This window comes from Anoplophora glabripennis, unplaced genomic scaffold (genome assembly GCF_000390285.2).
Source record: "Anoplophora glabripennis isolate ALB-LARVAE unplaced genomic scaffold, Agla_2.0 scaffold221, whole genome shotgun sequence".
Lineage (NCBI taxonomy): Eukaryota > Metazoa > Arthropoda > Insecta > Coleoptera > Cerambycidae > Anoplophora > Anoplophora glabripennis.
The window spans coordinates 51,143-71,384 of NW_019416984.1; the positions used below are offsets into that span (position 1 = coordinate 51,143).

Genomic DNA, 20,242 nt, shown 5'->3' on the forward strand with positions numbered 1-20,242 from the left:
AAACCCTATAAACCTAAGTTTCTTCACACTCTGGAACCAGGCGATAATGAGAAACGAATGGAGTTTTGTCTCTGGGCACAGGGACAATATCTCAATTACCGATTTCTTTTAAAAAATATCTTATTCAGCGATGAGGCCACATTCACGACTAATGGAATTGTATCATCACAGAACTCGCGGTGTTGGGTTTCAGAAAATCCAGAGTGGATAATTAATTGCCGAAGACGATATAGTCAGAAAGTTAACGTTTGGTGTGGGATACTTAACGAGAGAGTCATTGGTCCGTTCCTCTTTGAAGGGAATATGAAAGACAAACAATTTCTACATTTCCTTCAGAACGAATTTTTTAATAGTCGATAATCTTCCATTACAAGAAAGAGTAAATCTACATTTTCAGTTGGATGGATGTCCAATACACAATGCGAGACAAGTCAGGGAGTGGCTTAACGAGAATTTCCCCAATCATTGGATAGGTCAAAACAGTCGATTAATTCATTGGCCACTCCGATCTCCGGACCTTACCCCACTTGATATTTTTCTGTGGGGCTTTATTAAGTCCATGGTTTATAAGACACAGCCTATTAACCGGTAGGTATTGTGCACTAGAATAAGGGAGCGTGTGAGGAGATTAACACGCATCAATTACGAAATGTAAAAAATATAAAAAAACGTTATGAAAAATGTAAAGAATTAAACGGAGGATTAGTGGAAGCTACAAAAATTTAAATTTAATGACGTTATTAGTGTACATCAATTTGACAGACTCCTTTTTCATTTTTAAAAATGTAATTTTTTAATCATTAGGTACATTTTTTATCAATTGTTGTTTATATTAGAGTAATTGTTGTTTATTTTGTGTATACTGGTTTTTATGATTCTTATTAATAATTATTAAACCAGTGTTTGTTATTTAATTTTGTTTCCCTATGGGTTTTTATTCGATTTTTATAAAAGAATAGGTTCACCGACAACGGCAAACACTGGTGATGCCGATATTGTCATAAGTTTTTTACGGGCAAACTTTTTTTGCAAAAATTGGTACAAATGCATTTGGGGGGTTCCTAAATCAAGTGGTGTAGTCAGATTTTTTATAAAAAAATCGCTAACAAAATTTTGCTATTTTTCACAAATTCGTAGTAGGCCTTGAAAATCAAAATTTCGTCTTCAAATTTTGCATCAAGATAGAGCTTTCGGAGGTCTATCTTAAAAAAAAAACAGTTCAAATCGGTCCATAAACAACTTTTGTACGCGATTGTTTCCATTCTTAATGGGTCACCCTGTAGAATTGCTTACAGAAATTATTACCTGAAAAAAAATAAATAAATATGACCGTATAGGAAATTACATTAAATTGAGTCTTTTCTTCTTTAAACTCGATCCAAAATGGCGAACATGGACAAAAAAAAATTGCAAGAAACAATCGCGCGATAGCTCTGAAAACTAATGACATACATTTTAAATGGCTCGCGCTTGCAAAATCTTTGACATCTCGGCTTGTGGGCAACATACAAAAACCATTTTGTACTTAATCTGGGGTAGCTTGAAGAGATAAACACGAATATTATATTAATTTTCGCCTTAGAAGCAAAATAGTCTCGGAAATATTTAATTTTTATTAAAATTACATTATTTTACTTTTATCATCACTTTAACTATTATATATTATTTCAACTTTATTTTTCGTGTAATATCTTAATTTTTTTGCTTGCTACCTTGCAGACACACATTCATCGTCGCATTTAATAAAAAAAAATAGTAGGTCCTTACACAAATACTTAAGTCATTCAAATTTTTTTATGCAGCTTTTAGTTTTTGGCGAAAAGTATCCCTCAATATTTTCTTAAATCTGTCACAGATCTAAGGCAAATCCGAAATTACAAAAAATAGTAATTTTTAAATATTTTATCGCCCTGTATGTCGGAGTCGAAAAACTGAAAGAGATATCTGATTTNGTGTTAGAGGTGGTCCACCCGTAACGCATCCAGGTTCCAGGTTCTCTGAACACGTGGGGGATGGTAGGATTTTGTTCAAATTCATTTTTGTAGTTTTTATTGCACAGTTTGTCTAAATATGAATTAATACATAAATAACAGTTTCTACCATTTTATCGCAGTTTTTCTATAAAATCTACTAAAAACTACATCCTGAAACAACAAAAGCCTTAGGAATGGTATAGGGTGCCCTGAAATGAATGTGACACCTTGGACGAAAATAAACCCGATTATCAATTATACAGGATGTCCCTGGAAAGGATGGACAAAGCTTGACCACAGGCTCCTTGGATCAAAACAAGACTATTTAGCCTAACTTACCTATATACAAAAGTGCATGGCTACTGAGATACAGCGTTCCAAATATAGAACAGATAACCTAGTTTTTTTCAAATAATTTGAACACTGTTTTTCTTAGAAACTTCAAATTTGGTACACATATTTTTTTATATAAGGGCAATGTAAGAATTTGGTGAGAATACATATACAGGATGTTCTATTTCTAGTGCCTGTGCACCACTGGCTATCCCATAACTTTTTTGTATGTACGCCAATGATGACAGAATTTATATTTTTAAAAATAAGCACTATTTTAGAAGATTCTTTGCCTCTTACAAAATTTTGATATCGTTTATTGATTTCGAGTAAAATTGGCATTTTTTACACATTTACACGGCGTCCTGGGTGAGCGGCGACAAACGGCCGGTGTGGCCGGCGCGTTCGACGCGGTTGAAATGGCCGACGTGATGCTAACGTCTATTTCTGTTAAGAGTGCAGGTCCATTTTCTCGAATAGTCGATTATATAATTCTCATATAATTTTTAAGATTTAAAAATGTAAACTGAAGCGGCAGAGGCGGAATTATCAAATAATTTGGTCGCGTTGTCCGCATGAAAACCGCACAAGCCGCTTGTGCCCGGCGGTACCTCGTACATAGGACAGAACCTATGATGCTCTAATTTTGAAAATCACTGCTTCGGCCGTTCCGGTCGCACCGGCCGTTTGTCGCCACTTACCCAGGACGCCGTGTAAATAATATAAAATCAGTTTAAGATAAATAGAACATTCTAGTACGAAGTGCTATATAACAGAGAAACAAATTCATAACAATAATTAAAAGGTTCTGTGTCAAGCTAGCTGTGATTCAATTTTAGCTTACTTTGTTTTTTATTGCAATTCATATTTTTGCTGAACAAACTGATATGTTAATAGTTTTGGGTTATTGTGAAGGAAGATTTCCTAATCGAAGAACTCCAAATCACAAAACATTTGCTAATGCGGGAGAGGCCTTCGGGAAACAGGACGTTTTTTACCAACTTCTTGGAACTTCTCCAATTAAAGAAATACGATATTCAAGATTAAGCTAATTTTTTCTTATCATTTGCTTCTTTTTTATTAAATCGTGGATAATGTATGGCCGGAATTATTCAGCTGGAGGAACAAATTTGGGAAAGGGTCGAAGAAATTCCTCAAGTAAATAAAAGGCGTTAGCGGCAGAGGTTGGCTTTCAAAAAGTTCCTTTAATAGAGTATTAAAAGACCAGTTATTACAGATTACAAGTATTACAGGGTACAGGTAGGTATTACAGGTTATTAAAGGTTTAACAGGTGGATAGGTAGAGGAAATAATGCCCCTTTAAAATGGCCACCTCGATCCCCGGATCTAAACCCATGTGATTATTTCATTTGGGGAGCGTTGAGGACCACAGTTTAAAATAACTTTTCAGTAAATACAAAAAACGAATATGGGAAAGAATACAACATGAAATTAATGTTATGAGAGGTAATGCACAATTATTGGATAATTTCTAATTTTCGAAGAACTAATGTTTGCGTTTAAGAACAAGAAAGTAACTTTGAGCATTTACTGTAATATTATTTTAATGTGATTACAAATATCAGTTTATTTAAAATGTTAATGTTGACTTTCTTACATTATTAGTTGATATTGTTTATTTAAAATATTAGTGTTGATTTTTATTTTATTGATTGATAATACTAATACCAAAAATGTGTAGTTATTTTTTTTAATGTGACGTTTTTTCATTATTATTCCCTGCTTTGAGGCTGCAGTTATAAATTATTTTTTATAAATCGGAATTTTTGCCTATATTTAATGTATAAAAAATGCGAATTTTACTCGAAATCCATAAACGATATCGAAATTTTGTAAGAGCAAAAAAATCTTCTAAAATAGTGCTTATTTTTAAAAATATAAATTCTGTCGTCATTGGCATACACACAAAAAAGTTACGGGATAGCCAGTGGCGCACAGGCACTAGAAATAGAACATCCTGTATATGTATTCTCTCCAAATTCTATATTTACCTTGCCCTTATATAAAAAAATAAGTGTACCAAATTTGAAGTTTCTAAGAAAAATAGTTTTCAAATTATTTGAAAAAAATAGGTTATCTATTCTATATTTAGAAGGCTATATCTCAGTAGGCGTGCACTTTTGTATATAGGTAAGTTAGGCTAAATAGTCTTATTTTCATCCAAGGAACCTGTGGTCAAGCGTTGTCCATCCTTTTTAGGGAGGGACACCCTGTACATCTACCATAGTGTCGTAAGTGGTAGCTCAATGTAAATTTTTAAGTTAAAATAAATATTTCCTACCATCACCTTTTTCTTGATATGCTCAACAAACGACATGATGTATTGCCATCCCTGTCTGCATCGCAGCCAGTGAGAGAACCTCTTTCAAGATGGCTTGCAGAAACTCCGAAAGCCCATGTGGGTCTGTACGAATGGCGCCTTCAGCTGTACGACTTGAATGGAATGCTAGATGAGGTGTTGGCACCTTTCTCCTCTCTAAGCCTAGGAGTCATTACGAAACTGTCTGACGGCTAGTAACGGCTACGAAATAAAAATTTCTCAATTAATTTTTTTCAAACTTCCTACTTGAAGTCAGAATTTCAAATTCAAATCCTAAACGCACAATTTCTATGAGTAAATTCATACTTGCAATAAGACATTTTTCGAAAATATATAAAGCAAGGAAATACTATGCTTACTCTGTAGATCTTGAACCAGTTTCCAGGTTATTACTATGCGTACCACCAAATTTTGGCAAAATTTCCAGTTACTGTACTAAATTTTTCAGACAATGTATTGCTGATATGACAAACATCCAAGGATTGTAAACATTGTATTGTGTAGCTTTCCCCTTGTGTCCGTGAAGTTTTCCTCATATCCTCATAAATTTGATAAAACCTAAAAAGACAAACATATATAGGGTTTGCATTAAAAAAATGTATGGATTTTGTCACTGAATACTAACTACTTGCCAAAGTAATGATGAAGAATTAAAAAAATCAGTCAAATTTTTTATCACATTTAATTTTGTCAACATTTGAAAATGTTAGAAACAAATACCATAAATAATAATTATTATTAAAATGCTAAAAGTATTCCTTTTTTTTGATAAACATCTGCCAAAATTACTTATTAAATGAAGTTTTAGACTATAAGTTTTTTGGCGAGCCAAACCGCATCAAACCCGGTTAGCTCGAGTTTGATTGTGTTAAGAGTTTGAGTTAACATTTGACAGAACTCGCAAAAATTCTTTTGGTTTNTACTAAATGAAGTTTTAGAATTCATTCTATACTATATGTTTGAGTTTACTATTGTTATTGTAGTCAAAAAATATGGTCATCGTAGTATTACCCATGGCACAGTATCACAGTATAGAATTATTAAATTCTGTAGTATTAATATTGGGTAAGTTCGGCATTGTTATCAATTGATAGTGCAGAGTCAGCAGATTATTGGTCACATGACTTTTTCAACGCTTTTCTTCTCAGAAATTTGCCGAACGCAGTTGACTCTGTTGACTAGTTTTGTTTACATGTTTCAATGGCCGATTGTGCTATTAACGTAGGAATTATAGGCATTGCTATTGGCCATGAAATATTTTTTGAACCTGATAGTGAAGAAGAAATAGAAATTTTAGAAAAGGTTGATTTATATTCGGAAGAAATAATTCCGCGGATGAGAGACCATCAGTTTAAGTTTCATTTTAGAATGCATCCTAATACTTTTGAAAACCTCTTACTGAAGCTGTCAGTTGTTACATCCCGAAAATGCCAAAGTGGCAATCCAGAATTAAGTTTTGAGAAACAAGTTTTACTTACAATTTGGTACTTGGCCAATTTGGAAAGTTTCCGGTAAGTAATGAAAAATTGAATATGTAATTAAAAAGGTTTGTCGAAATTGTGTACTTTTCACTGAACATTGGAAAACTTTTTGTTTTAGGTCTGTAGCTGATAGATTTGGGATCAGTAAATCATCTGCTTGGTCAGCATTTTACAGAACATGTTTAAAGTTAGTCAAAATAAATCGAATTTTCTTAATTATCAGTTGGCCAAATGAAAGGCAAGCTATCAGAAATATGAACATGTTTCGACGAAAGGCAAATTTTCCAGGTAGTAGATACCAAGTAGAATATTAACATTAATAAACTACACTGCAAAATTTTTTAGGAATTGTTGGACTTATAGATGCATCTCATATACCAATTAAGGCACCACGAAATGAACAAGGTTCATATATTAATCGCAAGGGATTTCATTCTGTACTCTTGCAGTGTGTTTGTGATACTAGTATGAAATTTATTGATTGTTATGCTGGTGAAGCCGGTTCGATTCACGATTGGATGCTTTTTAGAAGGTCTGATTTATCAGAAAGACTCGCAAATCTTAACTTTCCTCAACAAGGACATTTGTTAGGAGATGCCGCATATAAATTGACATGTAAGATAATGGTACCATTTAAAGATAATGGTCATTTAACCAGGCAACAAATATTGTATAATAAAGCACACTCTACCTCAAGGGTAGCCATAGAACAATCATTTGCACTTCTAAAGGGTAGATTTAGAAGGCTAAAATTGTTAGAAACAATAAGAGTAGAATTAATACCATTGATTATAATAAGTACCTGCATATTACACAACATATGTATACTTAACAAAGATGTTAATCAGGATTATGTTAATTTGGAAAATGAAGTTTTGGAAGAACGTGTAATGAATGATGAAGATTATCAAAATTATCCCGAGGAAGCGGCTGCTAGAATGAAACGTGACAGAATCGCGCGTCATCTTTAATCGGTTTTGAAATATTTTGTTAAACATGTTTTTTAATTAAAATCTTGAACAGCTTATTTTCATATAATTCCTATAAGTGCCACTAATAGCTATTTATGTAACCAGTTGGGAAAAATACTATTTTGTGTAACAAGCATAGCGAGTTTCGCAAAATAGTACTTCCCTTGTTTCATACAGTATTTTTTCTAATTTTGATCTCGAGTATGATTTTTTAAAATAGATTTCTAAGTCAAAAGGTTTGGAAGTCACTTTCAATTTATAAATTAGAAAAATTTATTTTTGTACATAGGAACCCTACAAAAATATTTCCTAATTTTTTATATCTATTAAATCTTAATATAAAAAAGAACTTTTAAGCAAATAACTTTATTCAACTCGTAAATTGTATTATAAACTTAACTCATTTTGTAACTACATTTGATAAAACCTATTATAGTCAACATAATTTATGCAGCCTCTGTGAGCCTGACACCCGTTATTAAAATAAAATGACAGCTACACAAAATTTTTATTTAAAACGGAAAACATGTATTTTCATATATCTAAGTCTATGATTCTCCTTAATCATTTTTATCTTTTCTTATTGCTTCCACTAGTTCCTTAAATAAACCTAGGAATTGATCCTGTCGCACCATTCTCTCCTGGTGCCTCTTCTCTGCCGTTGAATTGCCACTACTTACTTGTGTCCTTTTTCTCTTAAAAGTAGACTCAAAAGTATCAACATCTGTTGGTCTTTTATTTTCCTTCAATTCCGTGTTTTCAGTGATTTTTAATCCAGATGAACTACTGCATGTAGCTGCTGGATTTATCTCTGGTTTTTTAAACAGAAATGTGTGGATTGCTTCAAAGTATTCCCAGTCCTTTCTATCATTTCCAGTGTGTTTCATATTATGATCTAAAATTTTCTTATACATAAGTTTTAAACTTTTCCATTTGGAATCACACTGACTGCCATCAAATTTTTTTCCTGTTGTCTTGGACAGTTCATTAGAAATTGACCTCCAGACATTTTTTTTAAGCTGTGAATTAAATTTGTCATAGTTAGCTTCCACCAACCGAATTAAAAGCAGGGTATCTTGGGGAGACCATCTTATGAAATCATTTTTCTGGAACTCTGTGTCTGATTCTTGTTCAGTATTGTTTGGTAAGGGTTTAAGACTTTCATCTACAGAGCTATCCTCAGGCTGTATTTGAATGTTTTTCACTACAAAAAAAGGTTTTTAGAAAACAATACTAACCTTATAAGTAGGTACTTACGAGTTTGGCACTGCGGTTCTTCTGGTACATTATGATTACTCTCCAAATGTTCCGATATTACAGAATAATTATCACTAACAAAATTGCAAAAGAAACATTTATACATAACGTTACTCATATTTTCTTTACGGCTCTGGCTGGAGCCCTGACTTATTGTTTTTACTCGTATGTACTAATAACGACATAACCTCCAAACAAGGATGACGTAAATATCTGAAAAATCGCTATTTATAATCTGAGCGAATTGAGGATCTCAATTTTATCTTTGAACATAAAGCCGAACACGTCAGATTCTAGTCAAAGCTCTCAGAGAGTGGAATGCCGAACGTACATTATTAAATTTGGCGCTCTGACACCAATGCCGAACTCGCCCATTAATTAATTATTAATCCATCAAACAAACAATGCTATCATAGATAATACAGATGCCATAACATAACCTCTTTTGAAAAACAGTCGGCGTACAAATTGGATAATAAGTAGATATTTTAATATACATAGGTTTACATCACTTTTAATTCATAAAATAAATTGTTATTTACCTTCAAAACAAATTGTTATAACAATAACTTAATGCCCCTTTTAATTTAATGTAGCATGTTTATGAAATTGAATCTTAACCAAAAATTCTAAAAGGATGTCAAAAATTTTGCAATTATACATGAAATGCAACAAATATTTTATAAATTGCTGACCATAAGTGAGAATTACTTATTCTCTAAAAAGAAATACATATAATTGGCTGTTGCTATTATTTATAACATTTATTATTAATAAATCCACCATTTTCAAAATCATACGTACTTGTTTAAATTTAAAAACGTCATTTGTGGCACGATCTGTGAATGGTAAATATTTGGTTTATTAACATTGTTACATTTACTTTTACACTTGAAAACTATTATTATGGATGGCCGCTGCTATATCTTTGTTTATATAAAAATAAAAAAGAAATAATAATTTCAGGGTTGCCACTAGGTCGACACGAAATTACTGACGAAACTTGATTGCATTCCTGACATTTCCTGGCAAAACTTAATTATATTATTACTTGCAATTCCTGGCAATTTAATAGTTTAATCTATTATTTTGGTGATTATTACCTTTGTCTTAACCGTCGTATCCCGTCAGTGTATAAATAGCTATCACTATCACTCTGTAACCTGTAATATTAAACATTAAACAAGGATCGCTGCCGAGTGCCAAGTGTGACAAAATATAATAGTAAAGAAGCATGATACATCGTCATCTAGCGGTGATATCGTGAATCGAAATTCTTAAAACTGATTAAAGTAATCTCTGTGCTCTGTGATGCTTATTTATGATCTTTTAATAACAAATGCAATAATGCAAATGTTGGGGGTTATTTGCAAATCGACATCCCTGAAAATGTTGCTCCCCTGGCAAATTTCTGACGTTAAGTCAATCCTGGCAAATTTACTGGCAGGACTCTTTATTCCTGGCAAATGCCAGTAATTACTGGCAAAACGGCAACCCTGCTTATAGAAGGGATGAGCTCGTGCAGCGAACCCTAATGCTGCGGCTGGAATAACCACATACTTCTATCCTATACTGATCATTTTGCAATTGACTTGAAGCCGAAAAGTGGGGCGACGTACCAGCGTATTCATACGCATGCGTTTACTTTACGGGTTTTGATTGGTTGAAAGGAACCAAGAACGGTGAGCGCCGAGCGGTAAAAAAGTCAAACGTCAAACCAAGCTAACCTAAAAAATATTAATATNTGAGTTAACATTTGACAGAACTCGCAAAAATTCTTTTGGTTTGGATATCTAATCAATAATAAAATCGTAACCTATAATCTATGATAGTGCTCGTAGCTCAAGTTGTTTGATTATTTCTTATATACTATAATTGTTATTCCTAATCTGAAATGCACATCCATGAAATAACGTTAATGTATAGATGGTTATTAAATCAAAATGGGTTTACCTTTTCACAAATATCTATTCCCACGTAAATGTATCGTCAAAAAGGAAGTTAATAAAGATCTATACAGTACAATATAGAATATGCATATCTACGATTAAAGTTATTTGGATCCTCGATTACTATTTTTTTATTATCAATTTTAAATATTTACTTTGTATTTTTTGCAAAGTTAATCCATTATCAATTTTTTTTATTTACAACTTATACCTATCCAAACCTCTAAAAAAACGAAGTAGTGACTAGGTACGATGGTACGAAACAGAAAATAAATAAACAAAGATAGAAATATTAACTTAATATCCAAACCAACCCACAAGTCCGGTTTGATGGTTAGGCAAACTCTGCCAAACCGGGTTAACTACATTTCTCGCCAAAACGTCAAACCTCAACAAACTATAGTTAACCGGGTTAACGGTTTTCTCGCCAAAAATCCCTTTATGTTTATAAAGAGACCTATAAACCATAGATTACACGATTACAGAGATATAAACGTTGACTAGAATCAGTAGAATCAGCGTACACTGATATTTGTACGCTGGTAGAATCTGCACAGTAATGTGATACTAGCATCACTCTGAAATAGAGTGATGCTATCTTCACTTAAAACAGCAAGGTCAAATTTCTCGGTTCCCGGATTTCATTCTTAAAATAGCCCGCCATAGCCCGCTGTCCTTACTATCTTCCTTCTTATACCACATATAATATGTGCTTTGTGCTTATACGTGCTTATGCTTAAACTATGTTGTACCGATAAAATCCACTTCTTATTTGTGGAAGGGCGAAATGGGCGGTGACTATTAAACGCCTTCATTATAGCCATCTTTCTCTATCGCACGGATTTCTATGACTTACTTTATCGCTCCACGTAACGGCCGATGAACCATGGGGACTTTCCGGCCCTGTATATTTGTACCATATATGTATTTATAAAACCCAAGGATATTTATAATTATAAATATCCTTGTATAAAACCAAATATATGATTTGTACTGTACTTAATCTATGCCTGTATAGGTCTATGTATGTCGCAGACCACAGAAAATATAGTACTAACGTTACTCGTTAGTCGTTAGTACCATATTTTCTATGGTCGCAGACGAATGACGATTGACGAATATATAGAGATTTTTTAGGTTACTGGTTAAAAATGCCTCCAAGACGTGAACAATTTTATACTAAAAGAAATAAGGGGTCCAAATTTCAAAATAGAGGCCCACCAAGAAAAAAAGAATACATACATCAAGATCAACTTATAGAAGTTGAGGTTGGGATATCAGAATTTATCAGTAATTTGGAAGGGTTCTCTGGTATTATAAAAGCGAGATTTTCAGATTTCCAGGTCAACGAAATTAATTTAGAAGGTGCAGTAGCTAAATTAACTAATACTAGTGCTCCTAAAGATTTTACTTCAAAAGTTGAGAAGATGGATTATGATAATATTACAGTTACTCCTCTAGAAAATATACCCCAAGAAAAATGGGATGCTCTCAAGAGCCTTGTAAGCTCTAAAAATTCTGAAGTGGTGACTTTAGGAGCAGATAATTTTGGAAAAACGGAAAGGACAGAAATTCATAAATGCATTAAAAAATATTTTGGACAAAAAGTAATTGCTTCTACAGTGACGATAGATGATAAAAAATATTTGCAGTTTAAAAAATTTGTTAAAGGAGGTAAATGATAAAAAATAAGAATAAATAGTAAAAAAAGGATAAAAACAAAATTATTTTTGCAGAGAAAAGTGATATTAGGTTTCAGTGGCCCGATGATAAAGGAGAATATGTATATTTTTTGGTATATAAAGAAGCTATAGACACCATGGAAGCTTGCTTAAAAATCGGCGACTGTCTGAAAATGTCTCCTGCTAATTTCACATATGCTGGCGTAAAAGACAAAAGAGCAAAAACTACTCAGTGGTTCTGTATTCATAAAGTGGAACCATGGAAATTGATGAAGAAAACAAGACCCATCAGAAATATAAAAGTAGGAAATTTTACATTTAAAGATGTACCTCTAAAACTAGGACAGTTACAAGGTAACAAGTTTAGGATTGCTTTAAGAAATGTAACAGGAAATGATGAATTAATAAATCAGTCAATGAAGCACGTTGAGGAGAACGGTTTTATTAACTATTACGGTTTACAAAGGTTTGGGAATGATAAAGAAGTGCCTACATTTGATATTGGAATTAATCTTCTTTTAGGGAAATGGAAAGAGGTGAAATATTAAATTATACCTTACAATAGTTGAATTAGGTAATTTTTTATCCATTTCAGGCTGCACAACTAATTTTGAAACCAAAAACATCTGATGATCCTTTGGACGACGTATCAAAGGCAAAGAAAATTTATTTCGAAACTGAAGATGCCACCAGAGCATATGAAGTGTTGGAGAATAGTAGAAATAAATGCGTAGAGTCTCGGCTTCTGCAGGGTCTAAAAAAAGGACATGAAAATGATTTTGTTAATGCTTTAGAAAATGTAAGTTGAAATCATTTGTTAAAAACTGTTTAATATATTCAGTTATGATAACTTTTCTTTTGGGAAACTATTTGTTGTTTTGGCTCACTAAAAAGTATAAAAATTATCAATGTTGCCAGCATGGGCGATTTATTGCAAATTGAATTATCTGTAATTTTATATATACAATTATTAGCTATACAAAATAATTTTTTTTTTAATTACACATTCGTTTTTAATTATTAATTATTAAAATTTGCATAACCTTGACTATTTGAAATAATACTTTTTCCTAGACATTTTCAGTTAAAATTTAGAAATCAGTTAGCATCATTCTTAAAAGATCGAAATCCAATGTTATATATAATTTTATGTTCAATTCCCTCAAAATATGTAGGTTCCATTTAGAAGATGTCATCCTTAAACATCTTTTACTTCTTAAATTGAGAAATATGTAGCCTGCAAAAATTCCTATAGCTGCTCTACTTTGGAATATATTATTTGAAATACTGAAACCGAATGAATGTTTTCTGATGCAGGCAATCTACTTTTGCCCTTAAATTTTTCTTCATGAGAAAGCAAAAAACATTGCATTAATGGGTTTTGTTTCTCCATCGGGCAGTTTCATATGTGACCATTGATTGTAGATTTAGACCAGGCATAATAGGTTGCTAAATTTGTAGATTCCAAGAAATATGAGGCTGCTTTATATTCATTCTTTCCAAAGTTTAGTTTGGAATAAGATGGTTTCCAAACGACTGCAAGTCTACGGATTAAAGCCAGTGGAAGGTGATTTTATTTTATTAAATGCAAATAAAGATGAAATCGAGGACGATCCGTTTGAAGTTCCTGAAAATATTGACGGTAAGTTTTCCTAAAGTTCATATCACCTTATTGAGATGCATTAAATATACATGGCGTAAAATATGTCAAAAATGGAGGAGCGTTTTCCTCATCCAAATGTAATATTTTGTTTTAATAAAATAGAATTGGATGTGAAAATATTAAATCTCAATTTAAACTAATGGAGTAGATTTGAGAAATCCTAGTCACATTTTCCTCAAAAATTTTTTTTTCCTGAATTAGTATTGTAGAATACACAATTAAAATTTGGCAAAGCATTTTAATTACAAGCTGTATAAGAAAATATTTTTAATTTTTGACATATATTGCACCTTCTATGTATGTTCTATTCAATTTGTTAGTTTTTCTTAGTTTTTTATTTAAAAAAAAGTGATGTCATTTTCACTCGTCAGTAATAAATCTCTTAGTCAGTGTTGGATCTGGCAGGATTTTTATTGGAGAAACTAAACTTAAATTCAGTAATACTCCAATCATTTTGCCGAACCTTAAATATTTTTATAGGCAAAAATGGGGAAGAATACATTAAATGTGAACAAATAGTAAAGTCGATCTCTGCTGAGGAAATAGAAAATTTCACGATATATGATATCGTACTGCCTTTACCTGGGTATGATATAAAATATCCAGAAAACATGAAACAATATTATAAGGAAGAATTAGAGAAGTACGGCCTCACCTTAGATATGACCAGGCAGAAAGTAAAGTAAGATTTTAGATGTTCACTTTATTCTTGAATTTTAATAATAATTCTAAATTGTAATTTGTTGATAAAAGTCTATCCATTCAGGATGTACACATTGTGTGGAAACTACAGGAAGATTTTGGGACGTGTGAAGAATGTTTCTTGGAAGATACTACATTACAATGATCCAACGGATAATTTAATAAGGTCCGACTTTGAGGAGTTAAGGGGTGACCCTGAACCCGCAGATGTTAATGGTGAGGAATATTTTTATTTCTGTTTTAATTGTATAGGAAGAGCTGACTTCAACACACTCATATTTTCCATGGAGACAGACAAAACTAATGCAGCTCATAACAATTAAACTTGTTCTAGTTTTTCGAACAAAATTTGCAAAAAAAATTAAATAGTGGTGGTCAACCTTAATATCTTAAACACTTATGTATTTAAAATTCTTTTTTCCATGATCATATATTTTTTTAATAGATAATTTTCATAAAATTAATTATGAAATTTGAAAACTGGAATTTTAGATCATATTAAAATGTAGACAATTTAATTTTGTGAAAAATAAAAAAATGGAATATTTTTCGAGGTCTCAAGGTTGACTATCCGTCCCTATTTTGATTTTTAAATTAGCAAATTTTGTTTGAAATTTTCTCATCATTAAATTCTATGTGGGTTTTGAAATTTCGAATGTTTTATTAAATTTTTGTGTAGAATTCGGTGGTGTAGGTACGCTATATTTTTCCGCAAATTTCACCAACAACGGTTGACTGCATATTCAAGACGATAAATAAATATCATCTACGAAAAAAAAAGTTTAATAAAAAACTTTTGGTTTTTGAGTTACAAGCCTTCAAAGTTGTCTCAAAAATAAAACTAATTTAATTGATAACTTCATAACGCTTTTACCTATTGCGTTAAAATTTTGCACATTTATTTGGACTATTATGGCGTATTATTTCTTAAAGCTTTAGTGGGTGATAGTTTTCTCCGGTTGCCTCTCCCTTTTAGCGGTCAAAACTTTTACAGTGGTCGTATTTTTTTAAAACGGGCAGCAACATTGAAAAGGTCGTTTCATTTAAAAAAAATATTGTCTCTTGGGAAAATCGCCTACAGAAAGCCATTCTTGAGAAAAATTGCATTATTTGCAGGTCTGTACGTTTCAATTTGCATAGCAGTGTCACGGATTTAAAACTTTGAGTACAGTAGGCGATGAAAACAAGATGTTGATTTCTGTGGCTATCAGGTGTAATGCGATTATTGTCGTGTTTCTTTAGGATTCTCATCACTCCACACATGCAAATTATGAAAATTTACAACTCCGTTCCTTTCAAGTCTTTGAGTGGGACTTAAATGAAATGGCTGAAGAAGTTGCTTTTTTAAAGTTTTGTGAACATTAGTTTCACATTACATTTAGTTGTCTTGATACACTGCGGACACTTCATAGTTTGCATCCTAAAGGAACACGAGAATAAAATGACAATATTGCTGTCCGTTTTAAAAAAATACGACTACTGTAAAAGTTTTGACCACTAAAAGGAAGAAGTAACCGCAGAAAACTATCACCCAGTATATAGATTTGATTAAAGATTTAAGAAATAATAAGCCATAATAGTCGAAATAAATGTGCCAAATTTTAACGCGATCGGTAAAAAGGTTATGAGGTTATTAATTAAATTAATTTTATTTTTGACAACTTTGAAGACCTGTAACTTAAAGACCAAAAATTGATTACTTAACTTTTTCGTGGACAATCTACTGAATCACCAAATAGCGGCCCAGCGGCATATACTCTCCTCTGCTCGCTGCTTTCCCCACTACCGCTACCCGACTTTGGCTCGAGTATACTTTCCATGGTTTCGGGCGACTTTTAAGGTTTTTAGCATATTTCCCATCACCCAAGCGAAAATCCGAGATATACGTTGGAGATTTTGTCGTCTACTTTCAGATGCCGTTTTCAGAATTTAAATCGGACCATTTTTGATAAATCGTCATGCTGTGCAAAAAAGGACCCAAATTTCCAACTTCAACAACGGAGCTATAAATTTTTGAAAAAAAGGTCTATTTTAGAGGCTTTTCCGGATTTTCTCAATAAAAAATGAACCAATTGGGTCGCACAAAAAACCATTTTATAGGTTTTTTTATTGTCTACAGAAGTCCTATTGATTCCATCATTATTTTTCAAGATATAAAAAAAACCAAAAGAATGTCATGTTTTTGCAGTTTTTATTGTTAAAAGAAAAAATTGTTCACGACTTTGCTGGGAATCCTTTGGATTTTCATTTACTAACTATTTTTCAAAAGGTATAATACATGAAATTTGCTGTAATAATTAATTGTGCCAAAAAATGTCTATTGGTTGGCCTATTAAACCTAACATAATTTTAGAACTACTCGTTTCATTAAAATAATTCATTTGATTTTATTTCCAAAATATACGATTTTAAATACAACGTATTCAGGAAGTTTGAGAAAATAATTGGCACATTTTTGACATTGATTTTTTCATGATTAGTTTGTATTTCAAATTGTATTTCTAGCAAAAGTTTCATATTTCTATGTCTAACTATTGATTTGTGGACCCATATGTTTATGCAGTGTCTCTCAAAATTAAACAGGAAAATTAAATAGGTGATAAAACTTGTAAAAATAAAAAGAAAAGTTATATGAACTTGTCTGCTTTAAGGCTTTGTCTTCGAGATACATACATGTGTTAAAGATAATAGAAAAACATTTTTTTTTCAAATATCTCAAAAATTACTTGGCCGATTCTGATAAAACTTAGGCATGTTGTTAGTAATAAGTAGATGGCTTAATTTGATGCATTTACAATTACTTAGATGTAATTATTTCAGGGGCGGCCCTATGCTGTCATCCTAAATAGAAATTTAAAAGAAAATTCAGTCACGAATATATACGAACGATAAACGAATTTAATTCCTTTTTAATTAAGCAAAGTAGACAAAAAAATTGTATTCTGAATTAATCTAAAAATAATATCAAACTTAATAAAACGGTAACGGCCTGCTCAAATTTTTCTTTAGGGACGTACCTGGATTAATTAAATCAAAATGCATCAAATTAAACCCCTTACCTATTACTAAAAATGTGCCGAGTTTTATCAAAATGGTCTTTTTGGGATATTTGAAGAAAAAGGTTTTTTTTATATTAACTTTAATACCCTGTAAGTTAAATATAAAAAGAGCAACAACCCAGTCTTTATTTAAAATTATTTTAAATTTAATAATAATTTATGTACACACTTTTTCTAGAACATGATATAAAAAGTCTTAATTGACAAAATTGTTGCCTTAGTATAAAGTTCAACAAACAGCTACTTCCTGTACACACTCCACTGTTGCTGAGTGGTTGATAATAATAATAATAATAATAATAATAATAATAATTAAAACAATGTAGAAGTCAACCACTTGGAAGGAGGGACCTAACAGGCACAGCAAAAAATGGTACTATAGGGTTCGATGCTCAAGACATAGAGGGGATTTGGGAGTTCCCTTCTGGTCTTGGACGCGATATTGTGGTAAACCTTTTTGTAATTATTGTTTCACCTTTCAAATAGGAAATATATTAAAACCAGTGTTCTGTACACTGTACACAAAAATCGAGCCTGATTTGTCACTCCTAATTGATCCATCCATCTATACAGTATTATTATTTTTTTTTTTTAAGAGGGAAAATATAAAGCCTTGGTGATGGAATTCGATTTAGAGCCATCCTCTTACGCAACAATGGTCCTTCGTGAGATCCTGAAATGCGACACATCCAGCAGCGCCCAGGCTCGGATGAACGACTATCATGATGCCCAAGTCGTGAAAAAGATCATAATCGCATCGAACAGTAACGAGACTGACCATAAGCCGGAAACGTGTGATGTGATCCAAAGCGGCAGTCTTTTGTCTAATACTGAGAAGTATGAAGAATTCAAGAACAGTATTTTCAAGAGTGTAGAAGCACCCGAGAAAAGGAAAAGTGACAGCGGGGTCGAGGAGAGCGGTATTAAAAAACAAAAGACGGAGAATAGGGAGCAGACTCGGATTGTGATGGAAACTTCCCTTTTGTAGTTTTCGATGTTTCAATTTTATATTGTGATGTTGTCGTAATAAAAAAAAAGATTTGATTTAGGTTTTATTTGTAAACAGAATCGGAATATTCATACCAACAAGTTTTTTTTTAAATCAAGCAAACATGGACTTGGAAAAATAGTACAAATAGATGTATTTTATTTGATACACAAAATGTTCATCAAGTTAAGTCCTTCAGCCGGTATTACTACATACAGAGCTTTCATAAATGATTTGAAGCTACGTGTCCAGTAATTTTGTTTGAAACGCAAAACTTTATTTGCATGTTGGCGATTTCCGTAAAAACATAAAAACTGTAAATCCTTTAAAACGAAAAACGCAACCTGAAACTAAAATGGATTCAGTTCAAAATTTTGTAGGTCGGCGCACGAGCAAACTAACATTTCCTCAATGCGTGACATTGACGCGTTTCATTTATGTGAATAATAATTTTCGGAAAACTTAAAAGTTTGAATATTAATGTTTTTAATCCTAGCCGGTCAGACCTTTCCAGATCATTACATATAAACATATTTCCACACAAATTAGTGGCGCCTAAAATTTGAGCAGTTACTCGAATGGGTTATTTAGTCACATGTTTTCATTGTAACGACATTTTTCAAGGCAGTGCCATTAAACCTATGCTAAGCGTAGTCGACTTTGATTGAGCATAACTCGGAAACAATGTGGTAAAATGCGTTGAAATTTTGCAAAAGTATCGTCAGGTGCACAATTAATTATACTGAGTGTTCATTTAGGCGATAACTACCTTAAAACACAACATTCTGCAACACCAAGATTTAGAGAAAAAATTAAAAAACATTACTTTTAATTGTTTATTAACAAAGAGATCGGTACATTTACAGGTTCGGAAAGTCCCCATGGTTCATCGGCCGTTACGTGAGAGCGATAAAGTAAGTCATAGAAATCCGTGCGATGGACAAGGATGGTTACATTGAAGACGTTTCATAATCTGAATAGTTCTAACCCGAAATGGGCGGTGCCTATTCTGATTATGAAACGTCTTCACTATAGCCATCCTTGTCTATCGCATGGATTTCTTTACTTTACTTTGTCGCTCTCACGTAACGGCCGATGTACCATGGGAACTTTCCGAACCTGTATATGTAACTTATTGGTTTGTTCTCTACAGGGAAGTTGTGGCTAATTGACCAACCCCTAGCAGTTCTAATCCCATGAATTTCAGCAACACTTAACCGTAGATAACTTGAATTATAACATGTAATTGAGGAAAACACTTATTGCCTAATTACAACTAACACCATGAAAAGTGAATCTATAGTCGTCCTCCTGAGCGGCTGGTTGGGTTTTTATATGATTTATTATCAGCGAGCAACTCAGCAGATTTTCTATTGTCAGCATAATAATAAATAGACATTTATAAGTTAATAATTGTTATAAAATAATATACTTACACATAGTACAAAAATATATATACAGGGTGTTTGGATAACATGCATATTGTAATGATTTTACTGTATTCTTCGAGGATAGTAGACAAACGTGGAAAAAATAATGCCGAATTACTGGACGTGCCGGATTATAGAGATTCTACTGTATATATATTTTTTAGTTATCTAAAAGTAGCTTATAACCTTAAATAAGTATGTAGTCAAAATGCATATTGGAAATCTTTTAGGGGTTGTCAGTTAATAATTGATTATTAAAGATTTAAACGTGTGCCACACTAATTGCTGTGATCAAGAATGAGAAGTTGAATGACAGGAACAGGACAACCCGACGGTGAAAGCATAGTAAGCAACAAGAGTTAGAAGCAGATGGTGTCTCGCTTGCACTAAATGATGTCACAATGTGTTTTCAA

General features: G+C 32.4%; 2 protein-coding genes across 4 annotated transcripts in view; one reads left to right on the forward strand and one right to left on the reverse strand.

Moving 5' to 3' along the window:
- LOC108905761 overlaps positions 1–9,267 on the reverse strand; it is a 20,227-nt gene extending 10,960 nt beyond the window's left edge. The window contains exons 1-3 of one of the 3 annotated variants that reach the window (XR_002763129.1): positions 9,161–9,267; positions 5,007–5,205; positions 4,609–4,848 (exon numbers count right to left, since the gene is read on the reverse strand). Coding sequence is in view for 2 of the 3 variants with exons in the window: in XM_023455766.1 (XP_023311534.1) it covers positions 7,660–8,303; positions 8,357–8,474 (762 nt within the window). In the remaining variant the exon portion in view is untranslated. Of the gene's footprint in view, positions 1–4,608; positions 4,849–5,006; positions 5,206–7,558; positions 8,304–8,356; positions 8,570–8,898; positions 8,948–9,160 lie in introns of those variants that run through there. The other 2 variants (XM_023455766.1, XM_023455767.1) reach the window with 2 other exon arrangements.
- Positions 9,268–11,394: 2,127 nt separating this feature from the next.
- LOC108905757 (pseudouridylate synthase 7 homolog) lies at positions 11,395–18,455 on the forward strand. The gene is made up of 7 exons (XM_018708766.1): positions 11,395–11,979; positions 12,042–12,523; positions 12,583–12,786; positions 13,449–13,629; positions 14,131–14,332; positions 14,417–14,568; positions 18,008–18,455. The coding sequence occupies exons 1-7, from the start codon at positions 11,457–11,459 to the stop codon at positions 18,397–18,399; spliced, it is 2,136 nt and encodes a 711-aa protein (XP_018564282.1). The 5' UTR covers positions 11,395–11,456; the 3' UTR covers positions 18,400–18,455.
- The last annotated feature ends 1,787 nt before the right edge of the window (positions 18,456–20,242 follow it).

Excerpts from the sequence above, each read along its gene's own strand:
- LOC108905757 (XM_018708766.1), top strand. The coding sequence starts at position 11,457 with ATGCCTCCAAGACGTGAACAATTTTATACTAAAAGAAATAAGGGGTCC. Across the intron at positions 11,980-12,041 it reads TAAAAAATTTGTTAAAGGAG|AGAAAAGTGATATTAGGTTT; the intron begins GTAAATGATAAA and ends TTATTTTTGCAG. Across the intron at positions 12,524-12,582 it reads TTTTAGGGAAATGGAAAGAG|GCTGCACAACTAATTTTGAA; the intron begins GTGAAATATTAA and ends TATCCATTTCAG.